Here is a 20689-nt window from a genome sequence, read left to right on the forward strand (position 1 = left end):
AGAATGAGAAGGAGAAAGAAGGGGGGGGGGGGGGGTGGAGGGAAAGGGAAATAAACTTACCAATACTATGGAATTGCCATCTCTGATGAATCCTTTCTGGAAGAAGTTGCAAAATTTTCTACGAAAAACAGAACCCAAGGATCTATGTTGCAGATGTCATTCTCAGAAGACCAAAGAGCACTCTCACAAAGGCCACAGATCAGAAGCTGTGGTTAACATAGAAGATTTCCACCGTTCTTTCCTAGGAAGCATTACTGCCCTTTCAAGATAACCCTTTCCTAAAGCTAAGAAGTCCAAAGAACTGTCTGGCAAGTCTTGCATTGAAGACTTACGATGTTACTGCAGTTTTATCTGGTCCCACTGCCTTTCTGATGGATACTGCTGCTTGTAGTAAAGGGAATGGAATGAGTATCTGCCTCAGCTGCTCTGGTTCACAACAGGTTGTATTAGATTATCCTGTCTTTATAAAGGCTTAAGCTAGCATGCTCAGCTGTTAACTTGCCTCTAGCACACACAAACATTTGCTTCAGCCTTTTCAACAGAGGGGCAATGAGCTACAGCAAAACAAGGAAGAACTGACATGGGGCTATAAAGATCTAACACCTCTCCAGTTAGACTGGATGATGATCATCTTCAGAGGGTAAGAAACAGAGCTCTGTCAGTGACAGAAGCAGTTAAAAATTTATTACATAGCACTTCAATGTTTATGCTAAAGGAATTAACAATCTGCAAATAACCTGATTTCCCAAATGAGTTTCTGACTGTGGTCCTCCAACAACCTGTGCAACTGCTTCCAAACCACAGGGCATCTAATTTCCCTTTAGATAGGAACTAGTGAACAAATAAACTAGCTCTCTTCAGATTTAGAGTACAAATTCAAAAAGGACTTTGTATTCAATCATGTGCTAAGCATTCATCAGCTTTCAATTTTACATATTCTTTAAAAATCACAATCCCTGTTCTATAACTAGAAGCTTCCATCAAAAGGAAAGAAAAATTTTACATTCTAAGCTATTTTTAAACTATAGTCTCTGCTCAGAAATGTTTCAATATCATTAGTTTCTGATTACTCTTAATTAAGATATGCTTTTGGTAAGGTTATTGTGAAATGCTATTTAAAAATAATAAATCTTCTTAAAATAAAAGGGATCTATAAAACTAATTCTGCAGCAGTAAAATGAGAAAAACCAGTGATAACATGCATTCAAAAGGTCACGACTAATCAGGGATCACCTTTGTGAGAATTTCAAAGTATATAATACATGGGAAACACCACCACCAAAAAGGAATGCGCTATGTGCAGATGCAGGAAACATTTTTTTCCAGTTAAGACATCTTCCTGCAAAACTGAAAGTCAAATTCTTTTTCTTCTCACACAAAGCATATACATTCAATTCAAAGCAAAAGGAAAAAGGAATGCAGTTAAATGTAGAGTGTATTTCAAGCAACTGTAGGACAGGTGTATTGTTACTATTTAATAGGACTTCATTCAAAGCAAAAAACCTCATACAGGAAGAATCAAGTCATCTTACCTCAAAAATAAAAAGAATAGAATCTAATTCTTCTCTTTGAGACTTGTGACCTAGATGCAATGAAAAAATCAATAACAATAGAATTTAATTACCAAAACATGAAGAGAAAAGATCTTTAGATATGTAAAACAAAAACATGCATTTCTACAACCACCATTTTGCATTCCTTGCATTCCTTCTGCAAATAAAAAAAATTTCATAGTTATGGTTTATAACACTTACAGTTTGTACCATTTTCCACTATGGCATCAACAGCTGCTAGAGATTATGTTACACAACATCTTATGAAACAACTTCTGCAGAACTTAAGTGTAACACCTTAAGAATCTTTACTTTGTAAAAAGGAAAAACCAGCCATCAGAAAATCAACACACTCTGCTCACCTCCACAGTACCAACCTCAAATTCTCTTGCCTTTATTTGCAGAGTTGGTGCTAACACGTATTTGTGCACAGCTAATGTTGCCATTTGTGACCATGGACACATAGAGATTTATTTATAACATCCTGCTTTGCTTCATAACAAAAAACACAAGCATCAAGACAAAAAAATGTTCTACTTGAAATACTTACCTTTTTGTTTAAGACCAACTTCAATAGTCACAAAGTTTTCAAAGAATACATAATATATATGTGAGAAATGTAGGTCGAAAAACTGTTTGAGATCAATCGATTCTGCATTCTCTGAAAAACAGAACATAAGGTTGTTTTTATTTCTTTCAAGTATTCAGTCAGCCACTGCATAGCATTATCTTGCAGGAAGAACTGAAGATTTTTTTTTTAATATTATTGGTAAAGAAGTTCTTAAAGTTTTCATTTTTTTAAACTGAAGCTAATGAAATTCAAGATGATATAACGTAAGTGCCTAGTGACTTTTAAAACAGAAAGCAGCATCTTCTTGCACAGTCATTCTTTGCAAAACCCAGTCATGAACCAGGACTCCATCAGAACTAGCACTCTACAGATGGATGATAACTGTTAATTTAATAGAAATAAAGCTAATGATGCTGCCCAAACTCTTCAACAGAAAGACCATCACTACTCTCAATTGTAATTACTAGACACAACAAAGTTTACTTCAGAAAGTGGGAAAAGGATGGTAAGTAAGGACCATATCTACTCTGTAGAGAAAGACGTTGGGAGGAAGCAAACAGCAGCACTGGACTCCCACTACTGCCTCCTTACTCCCTCCAAGCTCCAAAAAGCACTTTCATTTCCCCTCTGGCCCAGCTGCCAGCACTCCTTTGATTGTCTGTCTCAGGAGATCAGAGGCTGGGACCTCAGGGGACACCCTGAGGTGGAAACATCATCATGAGTGTAGAGAGATGTGCTTTCTTGCACAGCCCAGGAAGGTTTCCAGGCTCTCTTCCCACAACCCCCTAGATGTTTTGTGCAAATTCTTAGTTCAAGAAATACATAAACAACTCATCAATTTTAAATTAATCACTTTAAACAATTATTTCAGGCCTTAGTACACCTGAACTCAGTACACTGAACTAAAAGATGCTCCCTGCTGTCCTGTTATTTGACTAGGTATAAGGCTAGGGAAACAGTTTTGAGAATTACACCAATCTTCATCATCTCACATGCCTGGACATACAACTGGTACACTTATAAAGCAAAATATGACATATTTTCATTTCCATTTTATTGTGTAGCTCCAGAAGACTTTCAATTCCATTTCACCACAAATCTTGCTATAAAAGTTTCCAATACATGTTAAATTTTCACAGTATCACAGCATTCTGCTAATGTCTTGCGTAACTAGTGTAGTGAAGCTAGAGTGCTCTTGAGTAAGACAGTAAGTACAGCATTAACAGCTAAGATCAACTCTTAAAGTAAGGCAGCTTAGCTAGCAATAAACTTTGTGGTCCAGAGTGGTGTATGTGTGACCATCTACAGGACTGCAAAACTGGAGGGTTTGCAGAAATTGCTACAGCAGTAACAGATGAGCAGCTGAACTGCTCAAGTTTACAGGGAAATACTGAAGCAAGGACAACAAAAAACAATGCCACTTCATGCAAACTGGACCATTACTTTTAGGTGGTCAGGACAAGCGCACAAGAAAGAGCAATGAGTAGAACATAGGCACAAGCATTATAAACATTGGCACTCATGGGCAAAACCCTAAGTGAGTTCTAGACTACAGACAAGAAAATACAGCAGGAAGCAAATCGGAAGGCTTTGAGATTGAAGAATTAAAAGGATAAAGAAAGCAATGATAGAGACTTCAGGAAGAAAGAAGGGTGGCAGAAGATAATCCTTTAGTCCATATACTTGTCTGCTTTATTGGAATTGCACATGGAAAGCAGTGGAATGGTTCGTTGGATGCAAAGGAGCAGAAAACACTAGTCCCAAATACTACAGGGATAGGAAGCAGTTAAACAGAACCTCTACCCTTCAACACACAGGAATACTTCATTTTTGCAGGCACATCAAATGTTTTGTTTCCTGGAACAGGCCCTCATTCTATTCCCAGACATAGGTCAACTCTGAAACAAACAAAAAATCCAAACCAAATGCACTCTTTGAAGACTCAATCTTCACACAACAGTAATTTTTGGAGACACTATTCTTAGGTTCTTCGGATGACAAACTGAAGGCTTGTCTACATAACCAGCTGAACAGTGATTCGGATTTTACCACATAATTACTGTGTGACTCTTGCATACATAAAACTGGCTGTGTGGTAAAGCGTTCTGCCTTTCTCACCTCAGGAAAGACTCAAAGGAGCATTGCTAGGCCTGTACTATTACCATCAACACCCAATTAACACTAAAAGCATACTTTAACTTCAGAAGACAGCTATAGCTTGGATGAGAAGAATGACAGTAAAAATTCCTTGACCTTGCAACTTTTCTATCAAATGCATTTCACCCTGATTTCTTTTTAAGATAACACCTGGCACAATAATCAAAAACAAGTTTTTGGAATTCAAACCAAACACTTAATGACAACTGAATTTGTGCAATAAATCCTATCTCTTCAGATGAAAGAAAATAAAAAATTACATTTTAATGGGAATTTTGTCCTGTCATTATCTGAAAATAACACTTTAAAACTCCAAGAACCAAAAAACAACCAAACAAAAAAAAAACCTCAACAAACAAGAAATCCCACACAAACTATTTCTATTAATACTGAAAAACAGCTTTCCTTCTGAGGGAGGAAAACCACACTTCGGTAGGTTTGCCACATCCGGTATGTTTGCCACCTACAGCAGAAAGTAGCATCTGCTCATGATTGAAGGACACCTACAGTGATTCAGGTCCAGAAATATGGAACCCTGTGTTGGTCAAGAAACTCAGAACCCATTAGGTATATACCCTGCACCAAGCATTATGGCAAGAAGGTGGAAAAAAGGAAAAGCAGATACAGCACAGAAATAACAAGGTAGACCTTAGAATAGTTTGATCTGGCAATAAGCTACTCTGGCCACCTGCACACATGACTCCATTTCACAGCTACTGCTATGCTGAATACAAACCACAGGACTAACACATGCATGAAGAATCTACTGCTCTCACTGATTAATGTTAAAACTTCCAGCTATATGCTGCTGTAACAGCTTTCTTCATTAATGAAAGATCCAATTTTTTTTCCCCCCAATGAAAACTGTCTCTTAAAACACTCAGTTCAGCTTTGTCCTCACGATTAGTTAAGATACAGATCTTAAATTCTCTCATCTTAAACCATTTTCTCTAACATTAAGTCATTGCCTCTTCTCTGTGCCCTCCCAAAGTATCATGAACACTGCACACAGAGGTAAAAATCATTTCCAGTGCAAGGAGCATACGCATGTCCTTTTCAAACAACCTTGAACTGGGAATTTACAGGAAGTTGCTTGTCTGTTTTAGCTACTTAATCTTTAGTGCCCTCTTAAGAACAGAGACATATCCTTGCTTTTACATGAAGTGGGATTACACAGAAACAGGCTTTCCCCCCTCAGAGTGCTTTTTTTTTTTTTTTAATTTTAAACAAAATAACTTTGTATTCTAACACAGATTCACGCAACAAACACAAACTAATGTATCCCTCCTGTTCTTCGTACTTATGCCCAGAATGGGAGGAAGAAAGGATTTCAAAACAGATCAGGAATCATATAAAATAGTTAGAAAGGTTTCTCAGAATGGGAGAGAGAAAAATGGGACATCACTGTATTCCAACAATGAAAAAATAAGGCTTCTACTATACAAAGCACAGTTCCAGCACATCAAAATTCGTATTTTTTATGTCCTCTGTCAAGACCAGGTCTAGTTTGAGGTGTTCCTGTCCATGGCAGGGGGGTGGAACTATATGGACTAAGGTCTTTCCAACCCAAATCATTCTATGATTCTATGATTCCCAGCATCATTTATGGAACCTGTTTGCCAAGAAAATGCAGTTCTCTTTATGCTTCACAAAAGCAAGAAACATGGATCTTTGCTGATTTTTCCTTAATAACTTTTGTACCAATATTTGAGTTAAAAATCTGATCTCTGCATTAACTCTGTGTATTCAGTTGTGTCTTTTGACTTCTTTTTTCCAAGGAGAAAGTTACATTTAAGCACACAAAAACACTGTACAGCTCTCTGTCCTTTTCTTGCTACCATAAAACTTTCCTAAAAGTAGCTTCCGTTTTTTCCTATGTTCAGCATTAAGAAGGTAAATTACCTTTTTTGGTTCAAGTTTTAGCAGTCACATTCATCTTATGGATTTCTGTTCTATTCTGATGAACAAAATACACAACCGAACTAAAAATGGAAGACTACTTATCTAAGCTATTTGTATGACCTTAATTTCAAGAGCATTCAAGTATCAACTGGAATTCGTATTTCCATTAAACCACTGAAATTCATAAATTCCACTATTCACCACCTTACAGACTGGAACTGCAGCAAAGAAGGACTAAAGAAAAAATAAAACCAGCAATCAAATAAAAAAAAGCCCTCTACCTCTTTACCAACTTCTGTGCTTTCACATGACTGCACTTTTAGGAACTTGCTTTCCCACATTTTCAAGTGGCCAACTCTTCTTAGGAACTCTTTGAAGGTTAATTGTTCAAAACTTTCTAAAAGGTTCCATTCTTCTCAAGTGTCTCAGAAAGCAATTAAAAACTTAAGTGCCCACAATACTCATTTTAGGAAGGGAAGATTCTAGGCCAAATTTTTTTTACAGAATATTTTTCTGCCACAAAACTCTGGTGACAGTAAACCCAAGCTCCAATGCTTTTATTGTGGTTCAATTAGCAGCATATCAGTTTTTAAGCAGGAATAATAAGCATTGACAATAGCATTTCCACAAGCATGCAACCACTGTACACATTAGAAAGGAGGATACTATTTACATACCACATCATAGCTAGAATAACCATGAAAGAGCACCACCTCTGAGAGCTTAAAAAACTGTCAGATGTAAAACATGAACCAGAAAAAGCCACACAGATCATTACCCATAAGGGATCACCTGACCCAGATTCTGTAAATCTTACAACTTTACACATTCAACACCCCAAACCTTTGTAGGAAGAGGATCTCAACTTGTAAGTTACAACTGTAACTTATATACAGTTAGTCTTCCCTGGTTTTTTTCCTACATATTACCTTACAAATTATTATAAACTAATCCACAACACCTGTTACATATTTATAATGAGTTGAGTTAGAAAGGGAAATGCATCTATGCTATTTAGATGATTACTTGCTGTACGAAATGAAAATATTATAAAGCAGGTACTTGTACTTTCTGCAGAGGACAGAACTTTAAAGGTAAACAATCAAAATTCTGAAATTAAGAGAAAAAGCAAAACAAACAAAACCACTCCCCCACAATCTTAGGTATCTATTAACTTTTCTGGAGAGCATTAGCATTCACAGGTTCATGTGAAGCATCACAGAAATTTACCACAGCATTCAACAAAATAGTCAACATCATTACAAATAAAGTTGTAGTTAATTTTACAAATGATTTTAAGAATTTCAGAATTTAATAGCATGCTTATACATAAAATTTTAACAGCACATAGTATTTAAAAAAAACCCAAACAAATAAAACAAACAAACAAAACAAAACACCACCAACAACAAAAAAAACATTATCCTGTCTCGTTGGAGACTTACTGGCTTTTATGTCACTTTCCCTCATCCTTTCCCAAAAATAAAATACCACTGACAACTGCAGCAAACAATGGCCTGGAAGATGGCCAGACTTCTAGGTCTATTTCTGTAAAGCAGGGGCCCACTACAGACTGAAGTGCTCAACATCAATTCTCATAACAAACTGGTGCCATTAGAAAGCAAGAAGTTTCTAAGTGTACTCAGTTTCAGCTAACACAATCAAAATGGTCAACAGAACTTACTAGTTCTTAATTCTCCAAGCTGAAACAACAACAACAACAAAAAAAATCCAACAACCCAACCCAACAACAAAAAAAAACATGGCTGCTTTGCAACAAAACAGCACAGAGAGGTTCAGTTACATGCAGACAGCATGTCATTTAGAAAGTTATGTGGAAAAACTCTGTAACTAACTGGTGGCTTTATCATAGTTAACAGACTGTCAAAGTGATAAAAACCCAATGATAACAAACCACAACACTTTAATGGTAAGCTACAAATGCAAATCTATTAAACAAGGGCTTCACTTTAGCTCTTACTGTTCCAGATCATTAACAGCTATTTAGCAAAAACAATTTTTCCTTTTTAAAAAGGTAGTTTCGTCAAAGGAAATATTCTTGAGGGTTTTGGTACTGAAAAGGAAACACACTTCAAGACATCTTTAATGGACTTCTATTTTGCATCAGACAAGTCTGAACTCCCAATCACCACCATCTTTTAGATACAAACATGCAAAGGAGAGAAGAGAAATTCCGAGCAAATAAGCAGGTTTATAGCACCAGTGAACATCACCTACACAGAATCTGTTACAGATTACCAGCACTCTATAGGAATGAGCAGACGCAACTAACATCTCTCCAAACTAATTCTTTTAGGTTGCTTGCAAAGTCCAGTCTATGCTACTAAATGTGTAAGAAACACTTCCATAACAGTTCACCCATGTTCTAGAACTCAAGCTTTTTTTCTAAGCAAGTTGAAACAGTTCTCTAGTAACGTACTTATTTTCATCCGGACTGCCATCAGCTAAACCCCCTTCCTTCACACCCAAGCGCTCAGAGCCTGGAACTTTGATCCAACTCCAGCCCTTACCCTGGCAAGCCAGCTGCACTGGCCGCTGCTGTTCTCTGCAAGTTGAGTGTAACTTCAGCAAAAAAAAAAAAAAAAAAGTAAATAAATTTTTCCCCTGTGCTCCTGGCTAAAATGGACCAGAATGCATTCGGGGTAAAGTTGAAACAGAAGATAAAGTATAATTTTTTAAACCGCATACAACCCATGGCCAAATCCATGAGTTACAGCAGTGACATTTCCTCTGCCATTAGAATTACCAGGAAAAGAAAAGAAAAAAGTAAAAAAATGTACAAGTTTTGACAAAAATAATACAGCTTTACACATCCACAGAAACTTCTAGAATGGTTACCTCCAAAGAAAATTCCAGGCAACTAGCTTTGCTATAGGTTTTCATTCTCCTCTCACTTTCATGACCATAACATATTTTTCATTTATTATAATATATAAGCAGTATTATAATGAATGGCTACTGTGGTTTAAGCCCAGCTGGTAACTCAGAACCATGCAGACACTTGCTCACTCCCTCTTTTACCCCCCACCCCAGGTGGGATGGGGAGGAAAGCTGAAAGAATGTAAACCCCATAGGCTGAGATAAGAATAGTCCAGTAATCAAAGTATAATATAAAACTAATAATAATAACAATAAGGAAAATAACAAGGGGAGAACATATAAAAATAAAAAAGGAATGGGAAAGAAACAATAAACACGAGTGATGCACAATACAGTTGCTCACCACCTCCCAACCAATACCTAGCCCAACCCAAGCAGCAATCAGTCCCTCCCAGACAATTCGCCCCAGTTTATATACTGCTATGACGTGCTGTGGTATGGAATACCACTTTTGCTAGTTTGGGTCAGGGGTCCTGTTTCTGCTTCCTCCTGGCTGCTTATTCCTCTCCTCACTCGCAGAGCGTGAGAGAGTAAAAGGTCCCTGATCAGAGTAAGTGCTGCTCAACAGTAACTAAAACACTGGGGTGTTACCAGCACTGTTCTCAGACTGAAGCCAAACACTGCACCAGCTATTAGGAAGGAGAAAAAAATAACTTACAAGCTGAAACCAAGACAGTGATGTTGATAATGTGAAACACCAATGAATGCCATCCAGCTGAAGCATTAGGGCTGACTGCCAGTGAAACAGATTTCTTAAATTAAAACCCCTTTAGACAAATGCAATCTCTGTTTAAGTACCTTGTTTAATACTAAACAATATATAAGAATGGATGTCCAATGCAGCCTATTTCATTATGTTCAGAATAGCTTGATCTTCCCTTTCAGAGTCTGCTCACAGGATCCGTCAAACACTAACCACCCACCAAGAACAACAAAACAATAATTAAAATAAATCCCACACTTCGAATACTCTGTCCTCTTAGCATTACATTTTACAAGCATTCTCTCCATGGTTCCAGAGATAAAAGTGGTGTATTTTTAAGATAAATAATAAAAGTTTATGAAAACTAATATATTCTTTTTTCCTTTACTCTGCATTAACAGATTACAAGCCTGTAACTCCTACTTTGCAACAAAATGAAGGAAAGAAAAAAAAAATCTTAAGAATTCAGCCCTTAAAGTAAATCTTAAACCAAGTATACTCATTTGAATTGCTTGCACACAGCAAGATTACACAGTTATTAAATATTTGAGTTCAGCTTTTTTAATACATATATTTACAAATTCTGACTGAAACTACAGATTCAACAGGTAGCAGCAACATATTTGATATCAAACCTAGAACAAAACAAGAAGTCAATATTATTAATGTACAAGATTACAAAAGGGTCACATATCTAGCTGCCTTATTTACAGAGTTCTCAAAGCAACTCCTTTAACACAAGGACAAATCCAGCATGATTTGATGCCTGAAGGATTACTAGAACAAACTTTTGTAAGCTACCATTTTAAAACCATAGAATTTTAGTTTGAAGTTGAAGTCTGATTAAACAATGCAACACTGATTATAAGAACAATGGAATATTATTTCCATGTTATTTACTCTTAAGGATCCCAAAAATTGCAATTAGCTGCTAATTCACTAGGAATTACTAAAACATATATTCTTCTGGAAAATGCCAGGCTTCTTTTCAACAGGCAATACCAGATTCCATAAAGTGCACTGTGTGCCGCCACTTCCATCTGCTAGAAAAGTCCCAGTGATCACACCTGCACTAACTGCAGCTGGCAGCCTTCCTTATAGCACAAGGGCCTTACTTCTGACGCTGTGCCACTGCCATACAGACAGCAAGGGAATCCCATTTAGCGTTGCTGCTCAAGGTTAACGTGCTGTAACCACTGCAGCAGCTCACCTTAAACAAAAATGTTACAGCCTTTCCAGCATATAGAAAAAAAAAGACAGAAGAACATTCTGATTAAAAAAAAAAAAAAATAAATCACATACTGACTAAGCATTAGGGAACTGGATGAGACTTCCCAGATCTAAGAACAGGGGTGTGGGGGGAAGGGCAATGGGGGGGATAGTGAGGGAGGGGAGAATAGGGGGGTGATGCTGTCTGGTGGTATAAACTCTTCCCTATGGGAAGAAACTAATCATCACAGAATGGTTTGGGTTGGAAGGGACCTTAATGACCATCTCGTTCCAGCCCCACTGCCATGGGTAGGGATGTCTCTCAGTAGAACTGGTTGCTCAAAGCCCTGCCCAACCTGGCCTTGAACACCGCCAGGGCTGTGGGGCATCTGCAACTTCTCTGGGCAATGTGTGCCAGTGCCCTACCACCATCCTAGTGAAGAATTTTTTCCTAATATTCCTCAGAAGTACCAAATCTCTTAAAGTAGATAGTTCCAGCTGTTTCAAGGCAAATATTGCACCAGGAAAACAATGAAAAAGAGATTACTTTCACCCACAGAGTGCTATGTCCCAGGATATGAGACATCAATCTCTTTTCCATTTTTCTTACAATTTCTTAGCAATAATAATATTTATTACTAATTTGAGGTTTCTTAAAGGCTTTAGCCTCTATTAAAACAAACTTGTGCCTGTGACATGCATAAATTGGTCATGTATTATATTTACATTAACAAATAATTTAGTCAATTAATGAATTAGTCACCTGAATTTCACTGAACTTTCCTTTGTTCCTGAATTATGAAAAAGACTGAATAAAACCATACTGAAGCAGAGCAGAGAACCAACCACAGATGGGACAAAATGAAGCGGCAAAGAACAGTTATCTACAAGAGTTTCACCAAAAAGAAAAAAAAAAAAACAACAAAAAAACAACCCTAAACAAGCAAACAAAACCAATCCAAACCCAACAAACAAACAAACAAAACAATGACAAATACATTTCTCCTGCTATATCTACAACTCATTGTCTAGCACTCAGGAGCTTCCCAAGCCAAGAGTCTTTTACTGTAACTTTAAATTTGATGGGCCTTAGCAAATTTTTTCCTAGTCTTTTTCATATATGTTTACATATTTTTCCCTATCTGCCCTACAGAAAGGGATTCCAAAGCTAACGATGCCTTTTCACATTAAAGCTATTCTTTCATTCGAGTCATTCTCATCTCCAAATCCTCCAGACACTGACTACAGCAATAAGGCTACTAAAATGGCAATGGTGTTTGGTGTAATGGTACAGCACCGTTTTACAAAGACCACAAAATTTTCTATATTTCTTATGCAGATTAATTTGCCTTTTTTACTAAATTTAAACTGAGTTGTCACCACCACCAAGATACTTTTTCCTGAAGTGATACAACTCACCGCATTCTAAGTTATTTTGTAAAATGCATTTAAATAATTCCATCTAATGTACACTAATTTCTCAAAAATATATGTAACTTGCCTTTGTGCTGTCCTTTCATTTACCTCCATACTAGATTCTCTGGAATTGTTCAGTCTTTTCTGGTCTTTACTAAAAACCACATTATACTATCTTAAAATATTTTTAGATGATGCCTGACTTGCACCATTATCTTTCAGTATGCAACTCTCAGTATTTTACTGTAATGAATTTTTTTTTATTTCTCCTGTTTGGTTAATAGGCAATCAGCAGTCTATAATTCACATGCACTCACCTGTTTTCATAACTATTCATTATTTTAGCTTACTGGAGAACTGCTGCTTTGGATGCAACTAGAAAATGAACTAGTACTCGCTTTCCTCCCCTAAAGTGTTAATCATGAATCCAAGGCCACACTTCAGTTTATCATTGCTGAGCCAGAGACTAAAAATACAGAGAAAAAAAAAAAAAAAAAGAAAAATCAACTCTATTCTAATACACCTTGCAGGCCTATTGAAAGGATTTTAAGTTAGAAAAGAAAATTCTCTCCTTCGCTTGCATGTGAAAGCAGAGAATTCTCTTCTGGATAGTCTTTTATTCTCCAATGTGCAGGCCTAAGAGCAATAAACAAGACAAATTGGTTTTCATCCAAAAATATGATGAACAGAGCTAAACTGAAATTTCCTCCCTTCTCCCCTCAGTCTGTTTGCAATAGCTATCATGGCTCCCCTGAGCATACGGAAACATGACAATTACTATGCTGGCGGAGTTGTCACTGAAGAAACGAAGATATGCAGCACCATGCTGCTCAAGCTGCAGGATAGTGCCTGCATGTGAAGCCATTCGATCACAAAAGACAGATTTCAAGTAATCTGCTATATACGTTCCTTGAACTACTGTAGGAATACTTAAGAGAAATACCCTAGTCCCCCTCTCAAAGACCTTGGTTTTGTACCTCATGCATTTAAGAATATCTGCATAATGCCAAAGTCTTCTAGATGCATTCAAGACAGACAAGCCGAATCGTTCTGTGGCACCCTTCCCTACTTATGGTGTCACACACTGTATTCTCCCAACCTTGGAGAAAGGGTATGTGAGAGCTATGTTACAACAGGCCAGATATACGCATGTGCAGGGCGGAAGAGGGAATGGCTATCACATGAAAACATGCCCCAGCAGATTTATTCTGTCCTACAGCCAGTAAGCAGAAACCTTAGATTAGATAAGAAGGTCTGCTTGACACAGCGCTCACGGCTTGCATCTTAAAGAAAGCACCCAAGTATTAACAAAGATGAAGGAAAATCTTGTAAATAAAAGACCAGCAAGAGGAATATCAAACTTGGAAAATATTAGATTAAAATCACAGACTGGCTTGCAGACTAAAGCAAAACTAGGAATATTCAAGATGCTTTAGTTTGGAAACCTAAATTCAGAGAGTTATTTAGTTTCTTTCTAATGCTTTTTCCTCTTAAGTTTCATCTGTTGAAATAGCTAAAAATAAATGTAAATCCAAACAAAGCAAGCCACAACTGGCTCACTACAGCTAGTTAAGATGACTGGTAACATTCTGAGTGAGGTAAGAAGTTACATCGCACTACTGAAGTGCCTTGAATAGCAAGCTACCCAACTATTCTCCATTTCGAAAGTCTAAGTAATTACTGTGTTGCAGAAAATAAGACATGCAGCAGCAGCTGCCATACAGGAACACCTGTAACTTCGAACACCAATACAAAAGAAAAAAAGGAGCAACAACAATTTTCCTTTGAAAAGAAAGAATCCAGCCTTGGAGGACAAGGTACTTAAATACCTCCAGACTGTAGCCAGAACCCAAAATAATCCATTCGGTACTCTGTACTAAATACATAATGCCTTTGCTTTTGACCAAGCTCTGCTCGGATGTTGATAAAAGTCATAGAAGCAACACATGCACTGACAAAACTGAGGGGCCCAAAAGACACTCCAGAGCAAACTTCTTTTTTCAACAGCTTGATGACAGTAACTTAGATTTTTACAAACATTTGCAACTAACAGCTATTGGGGAAATGGTTAACTTTTGAGGGGTTTCTTTCACACTGCTTTTTCATTAGGCAATTATTCCATATAATCACAATTTCTAATTCACTGGTCAGGTTAAACAGCTGTTCACATGGAACCGCAGCAGTACTTAAGTGTGTATGTTCCCTCCTTGACCAACTGGCAAAACAAAACTGTTCTTAGACTAACTGTATGAAAGCTGTCTACATTTACTCTAGTGAGCACCTGTTACAGCTCTTACATTGAAAACATACACAAACGTAAGCTGTTACTGTAAGCATTAGAGGAAATTGATTAGGGAGTCATAAACACTATTAACGCTCACCAGCCGCTTCTGTTGAAGCGTACCGACTTAACAGCATTTATGTAGATAAAAAGAATAATTCGCGGGGAAAGCACGCCAGCTTTTCAACTGCATCCACAGCTAGCAGATGAACTCCACCTTCAACTTCAGTGCCAGTGTGCGTGTCTCAGTACAACAGTGGGGAGCATCAGAGGCCTCCCCCGCTCCGCCCGCCGGCTCCTGCGGCCCCCGGCACACAGCTGAAGCCTCACAACTGCCACCGCCCCACGATGCCCGGCCGCCGGGTGTGGTCCCCCGCCGGAGCAAAGCCCTGAGCCAGCCTCAACCCCCCGGCGCCGAGCCGGTCCCTCCAAGTCCCCGGTCTTTCCTGCGGCAGGACTCGGGGTCGGCGGCCACACGGCCTCAAGGCCGCGGCCCCCTCTGAGCCGCTCGATCTGTCCCTCCCTCCCGGCCGTCTCACCGATGAGGACGCGCAGGTGCTTGAGGCGGGTGAGGGGGTCCTTGCGGGTGTCCAGCACCTTCTGCGTGGATTTCCGCACGTCCCCGTGCGGCTTCTTGGAGAACATCCCGCCGGGCCCGGGTCTGGCCCCGGCGCCGCGCTCCAGAGGCGGGCAGTGGCCTCCGGATCCGCCCGCTCTGGGGCAGCACCGCCTCCTCCTGCCTCCGACTGAGATGCGGCGGGGCGCGGCGCGTAGCCAACTCCCCGCGGGCCCGGGGGGGCCGGGCCGAGCCTGGGCTCCCCCTTCCTCTTTCCCCGCTATCCGCTCGCTGCTTCACGACAGCCGTCAGGTGCGACCCTAGGCGTCCCTATGGCAACCGCGTCGTGACGTCACGGCCAGCGCTCCCCTGCGCTCCTCCGAGGCGCGGCGGGCGGGGCTCCGGCACTCTGCCTTCCGCCCGCCCATGGCGTCCGGCGCCACTGGGGGCCGCGGTGCCACCGCCAGGCGCTGGAGCGGGTTGAGAGGCAGGGAGCGCAGGGTCTTACTGCGGTACTGTCTGCGCAGCTCGGCGGCAGCGACTGGCGCAGGAGCTGTACCTCAGTTGTTACAAGTAAAATGTCAAGTTTTCCCATTATACAGCTACTCCGGGCTATACAAAGGCAATGAAGTGTAGCGAAGTAAGGGGCGAATCCGTGGGAAACAATCCAGGTGGGACCGTGTCCACCAAAGCAGTGACTCCAAACCTTTACTCAGTCCTCAGTTTTGCAATCAGCAATGATGTGTCACATAGTTCCTATTTACACACTGGTCCTCAAGAGTGCTGCAACATCTTGCCCTGCCCACAGTTGCTTCTTCCAGGCTTTGCTGCCTATGTTTTTGGATGCACTGCTGGCATTGAGGCTGAACTACCAGGTAAGGCTGCGTCTACGACAACAGTCTGGGCATCCTCGTGCCTTGTGCGTGCCATGGGATGGTCATGTCCATGCTGCTCCTGCGGCAAAGAGAGAAACAGGCTCAAAAGCCCTCATCTGTACAGGTCCCAGACATGACCTTGTCAGCAAGGCCCACAGCAACAGCCAGGGAAATGCACAAGGTCACACATAACGTCTGCAGCTGAGGGGCTGAATTAGTGATACTGAAAAAAAACAAAGTTTATCCTAAAAGCCTGGCATTGGTTTACAATCACTGACTTTATGAACTAGACAATTCTTGGACTTTTCAACAGACATCTGTTGTATCATTTAAGATACATGAATTCCTGTGTCTCTTTGCTTGGATGTTTTCAAACAGTCCCTGGTGCTTGGTTTTGCACTGAGGAAACCCAAATTCCCTAAGCTAAGAGTGTCGTTACAACAGCTGGAGTTTTTAATATTAGCAATATTTAACTATTTGAGATGTTCTAAAATTGTAAGAGTTGCCAACATTTACATGCCTGTTACATAAATAACGTAGCCTGAGTATTTAAAGGCATGACCAATAACAGTTAATGTTATAAGCATAAGGGCAGTAGGATTTAGTCAGCAGGGAATGAGTGAGGGAGCCAGCATCATCTGCCTGCCTTTAACTCAAGACAAAGCTTAAAAATAATAGGTTAAGACAGCACTAAAACATTAAATGATAGGAGCTGGTAGTGTTAACCAAGGTAATAATGGCTTCTACAGAGAACCATGTCATGCAGAGCACACTAGGCAGGAAGGGCACGTTCTGGGCACAGTGAAAGCCGTGATCTTGCAAAGGCTTGACTTCAAAGCATGTGACTCTGATGCCTTTGCTTATGCATGAAGGACAGCGCTAGAAAACAGCAGGATTAGTTAGGGAGGGGTTGGGTTCTGCTGCATTCCAGGTGGAGAGTACTGTACCCAGTTCTTTACGTTTCCACTTTACAGACAGAACTTTTCAAACATTTTTGTCCAGCTGTGAGGGGACCGCCATAGGTAAATTTAACTGAACTTTTAAAGGAGTAGTGTAAGACAATTAAGCACTGCAGAACTTCTTTCCCCTTCTTTTAACTCTCTCTACAGGGCCCCATCAGACATTCAAAGTACCGGGGACAACTGCGTCACATTCATACCATCAATCAACTTATCACAATTCATCTAGGATTTAAAATTTCTAAAGAATTCAGCTGTTGCCAAGTACTTGAAAAATCATGAGGGATTTTGTTTTGTTTCTATTTTTTTTTATCTCTTGAAGAGAGTACAAATCCTTCAGTTCTAGCCTGGTTCAGTAGTTCACATTTCAAATAGGCAGATTATGTTTTGGATTTTTGCATCTACTCCCAGAAATACAAGTTTCTGGAATTCCAGCTTTACTAGAATTTACACCACGTTATGGTACATGATTAAAAAATAGTTAAAATTATTCAGAATTTCACTAAGTATTTCCCTTCTTTCAGGTAGCTTAGCATGCGTCTTAAAACTAATCCCTTTGAGGTGCATGGTTATATTCCACAAAGAACTATTTGCATGTAAGGTCCTCCAAGAGAAAATAATACATTTGAAAGAATGTTAAAAAAAGCATTCCACTTCTTCTCATCTCTTCCTGGTCAGCTCAACAGCTGATCCCTGTCAGGCTTTTCTCTAAGTACTCCTATTCCTACTTTTCTATACTAGCCTCCACAATTTCCTTCCTATGTTGGTTGTCTTGCTTTTGAGAAAGCAGCCTCTCTAAATTGCACCCTGGGCATTAGAATGGTGTGTTGTAATCAGCTAGGTATATGGCTTTTCCTGTTTGGGAACCATTCTGAATAACGAACTTTTAGTTAACTTAATTGGCAAGTATTTAGTTTGAGAGAAAGACCCCCAAACCTAGATACTTAAGGTTTGAATAGTCAAACCCAGGGTTCTGTACAGTTGAATACTCTAGCATAATGTATTGATACTGGAGACAAAATCCCACTTCATTTACACAACCCCATATTTCACAGATGAGATCTGGAATCTGTAAGCTTCTGTAATTAAGGGAAAGAACTGTTCATGAGTTTATATTCTCATGAACAATCAATTCTTGCTTTATTGCTTTTTTGTTAAGCAGTGTATAACCATTAATACCTTTGTGTGAACATCTGGTACAAAGTTAGAACACTGCAGTTTTTCCAACCACTAGAGATCCCAAGCTTGAATATTTTTTTCCATGATTTGCAGAATTAATGAAGCCATATTTCCTCTGGATTTGTACTCTAGCCACTGAATGCCATGAGTCACCTCCTTCTACAACCATAAACCTTCTTTGGCTTAGTCCTTCCCTACCTATTTGAGATGAGCAAGAGACTGCACTGTAGTTAAGTCTTAACTGTGTATACAGGTTGGTGAGCTGACTGCTGTCCCTTGGAAAGATAAAAGGTAAGTTATACGTTTCTCTCCATGGGACATTAATAGTGGTTCTCTGTTCCAGATACCATGCAGAAACTTGGTATATTTAACACTTGTGCTGTTATGTAAAATCAGATCTGAATTAGACAATGGATTCAAAAGTAGCAGTGAGAGTGCAAGCAAAAAAAAACCCCAAACCAACCCCAAACAACAAACCACAAATCCAAACCAACCCCACAACCAGTTCCTAAACTTGTTTTCTTAAAACACTAGGACTATGTCAGCTATGCTCAAAGAAGAGAAGGAATATATGGCATATCATGATGAAGAACTCTCATACATGAGAAAGTTATTTTCAAACGATGCAACCAATACCAATTCCTATCCAATGATGCCAGAGAATTTAGACTTTGCTGTGCAAAGTCACCTCCAGATCACAATGTTTGAATTCTAATGTAAGCACTAGTACTCATATCTGATATGAAAGATGCTTTGAAATGTGAGTAAATAGCAGCAGTTACAATTTTTTTTTCCCCTAAAGTACTCAAACTCAAGCACTGAGAGGTTTTCTATTTCTTTCCTAACTTATGAAATAGTTTTGTAATATTGATAAACCCATAAAAGAACTCCTAGAAAAGCCCAGCAGAAATTCTAAATGTCTGACAGCCTCTTGGGGAGAGCCAGTTTTGCACAGATTATTTCCTTTTCCTATTTCCCTTATCTCTCCCTTTATCTCACCTTCAGGAGTAAGCAGTCTTTTAGAAATAAGTCATAGCACTTTGAGTTGATTTAGATCAGTCGTTTTTAAGCTTACTTTACAGCATTTGCAGCACATACCAGATTATCTTGCCTAAATAATATACAAGCTAAGGTAGGAGTATGATCCAGTAGCCTTCAAACACGGCTAGTATCTTGCACAACGTGACTGCTACTTTAACTTGCTGCCATTCTTGTTCTGCAGGTAAAATAGTCTTTTTGCCTTCCTGTGACCCACCTCCCAGTGTTTCACTTTGAAGAGCACCAAGTAGGTTATTTCTTTTGTGATATTGGATAAAAAGTGTTTCAAGCGACATAATTTGGTTTGCCAGAATTCACAAACACCCCAGTACTACCACTTCTTTCTTAACCTGTACTACAGGTGAGGCACAAGAACTAACTAAAACCTCTCATGTTGTATCTTCCAGATAAATTTAGCTCATGATTCTTCTTTCATCATTAATAACCCATACTGATAGACCTGGCTAATATGCTGATGTCCTCTTTGAAAGACCTCAGCCCCCATAATCAAACTTGTGATGATGAGTCAAGACAAACTACATCTTCAAACTGAGAAAACCTGGTAATGACAAGGTATTTCAAGCTCACTAAGATGTAGAGCATTAAATTGGGTCAAACACAGTAAAAGCTCCTTCATCCATGCTTCTCCTTCAAGGTTTCATCTGTTCCTGTATCCTATTGACTCACATGATGTATCTTTGGCCTTTTTAAAATCTTCTTGTCAGAAATATACAGTTACTGTGCAGTTACTGCAACAAAAGCTGCCAATCAAGTTGATAATCAAAAAGCTAATAACTGCTTTTTGGATTCTGAGACGATACAGGTTTCAACTCAGTGTCTCCATTCAACAAAGTAGGTGTCAACAAAGTAGGTGTATAATTACAGCTCTATTTCTTAGCTTTTCCTGAAGATGTCTGGTCTAACAGCCACCATGCCTGTGCTAGGTTCCACTTTTCTGTGTGCTTCACAGATGTGATTCAATAGCTAGATTCAGATTATTGGTTTAAGTGCCTGATTAAGTCCTAGGAAGCTGATGCCTGCATTTCTACGATGCATTCCTCCCCCCCGCCCCCCCCATCTACAAACAGAAGCATGTGAAATTGTGTATTACTAAAAAAAAATCTGGCTCAATTCCCCACCCTGGTTGCTGCTTTCCACTGTGGCATGGGATTTTTGATTTCCTTCTGGGGTTTATTTTTAGCTCTCTTAGAACTATTTCCAACTGTTTGGATAGGAAATTACAATCAGGCCAAGGGTTTCCTGGTTTTCTGCCATTCCTTCCCCTGCAACTGTTTTCCAGTAGTTTTTTAATAATCTTTTTATCCAGCTTCTCCAAAATGCAACACTTGAATTCAGACTTGTTTTGACTTTTTTTTATTTCCAGTTCCT

The 20689-nt window shown here is 39.3% G+C and overlaps 1 protein-coding gene across 3 annotated transcripts in view; it reads right to left on the reverse strand.

The window, feature by feature from the left end:
* RALGAPA1 (Ral GTPase activating protein catalytic subunit alpha 1) overlaps positions 1-15564 on the reverse strand; it is a 134924-nt gene extending 119360 nt beyond the window's left edge. For 2 of the 3 annotated variants that reach the window (XM_061367305.1, XM_061367304.1), the window contains exons 1-4: positions 15233-15562; positions 2104-2214; positions 1533-1582; positions 61-118 (exon numbers count right to left, since the gene is read on the reverse strand). In XM_061367305.1, the coding sequence (XP_061223289.1) occupies positions 61-118; positions 1533-1582; positions 2104-2214; positions 15233-15338 (325 nt within the window). In that variant the 5' untranslated portion in view covers positions 15339-15562. Of the gene's footprint in view, positions 1-60; positions 119-1532; positions 1583-2103; positions 2215-15232 lie in introns of all 3 variants that reach the window. The other variant, XM_061367302.1, reaches the window with a different exon arrangement.
* Between the last annotated feature and the right edge of the window lie 5125 nt (positions 15565-20689).

The sequence above is a fragment of the Neopsephotus bourkii genome, unplaced genomic scaffold (genome assembly GCF_033783945.1).
Source record: "Neopsephotus bourkii isolate Nb327-2 ecotype Australia unplaced genomic scaffold, CSIRO-AGI_Nbou_v1 NB_1376, whole genome shotgun sequence".
In the NCBI taxonomy this organism is placed as follows: domain Eukaryota; kingdom Metazoa; phylum Chordata; class Aves; order Psittaciformes; family Psittacidae; genus Neopsephotus; species Neopsephotus bourkii.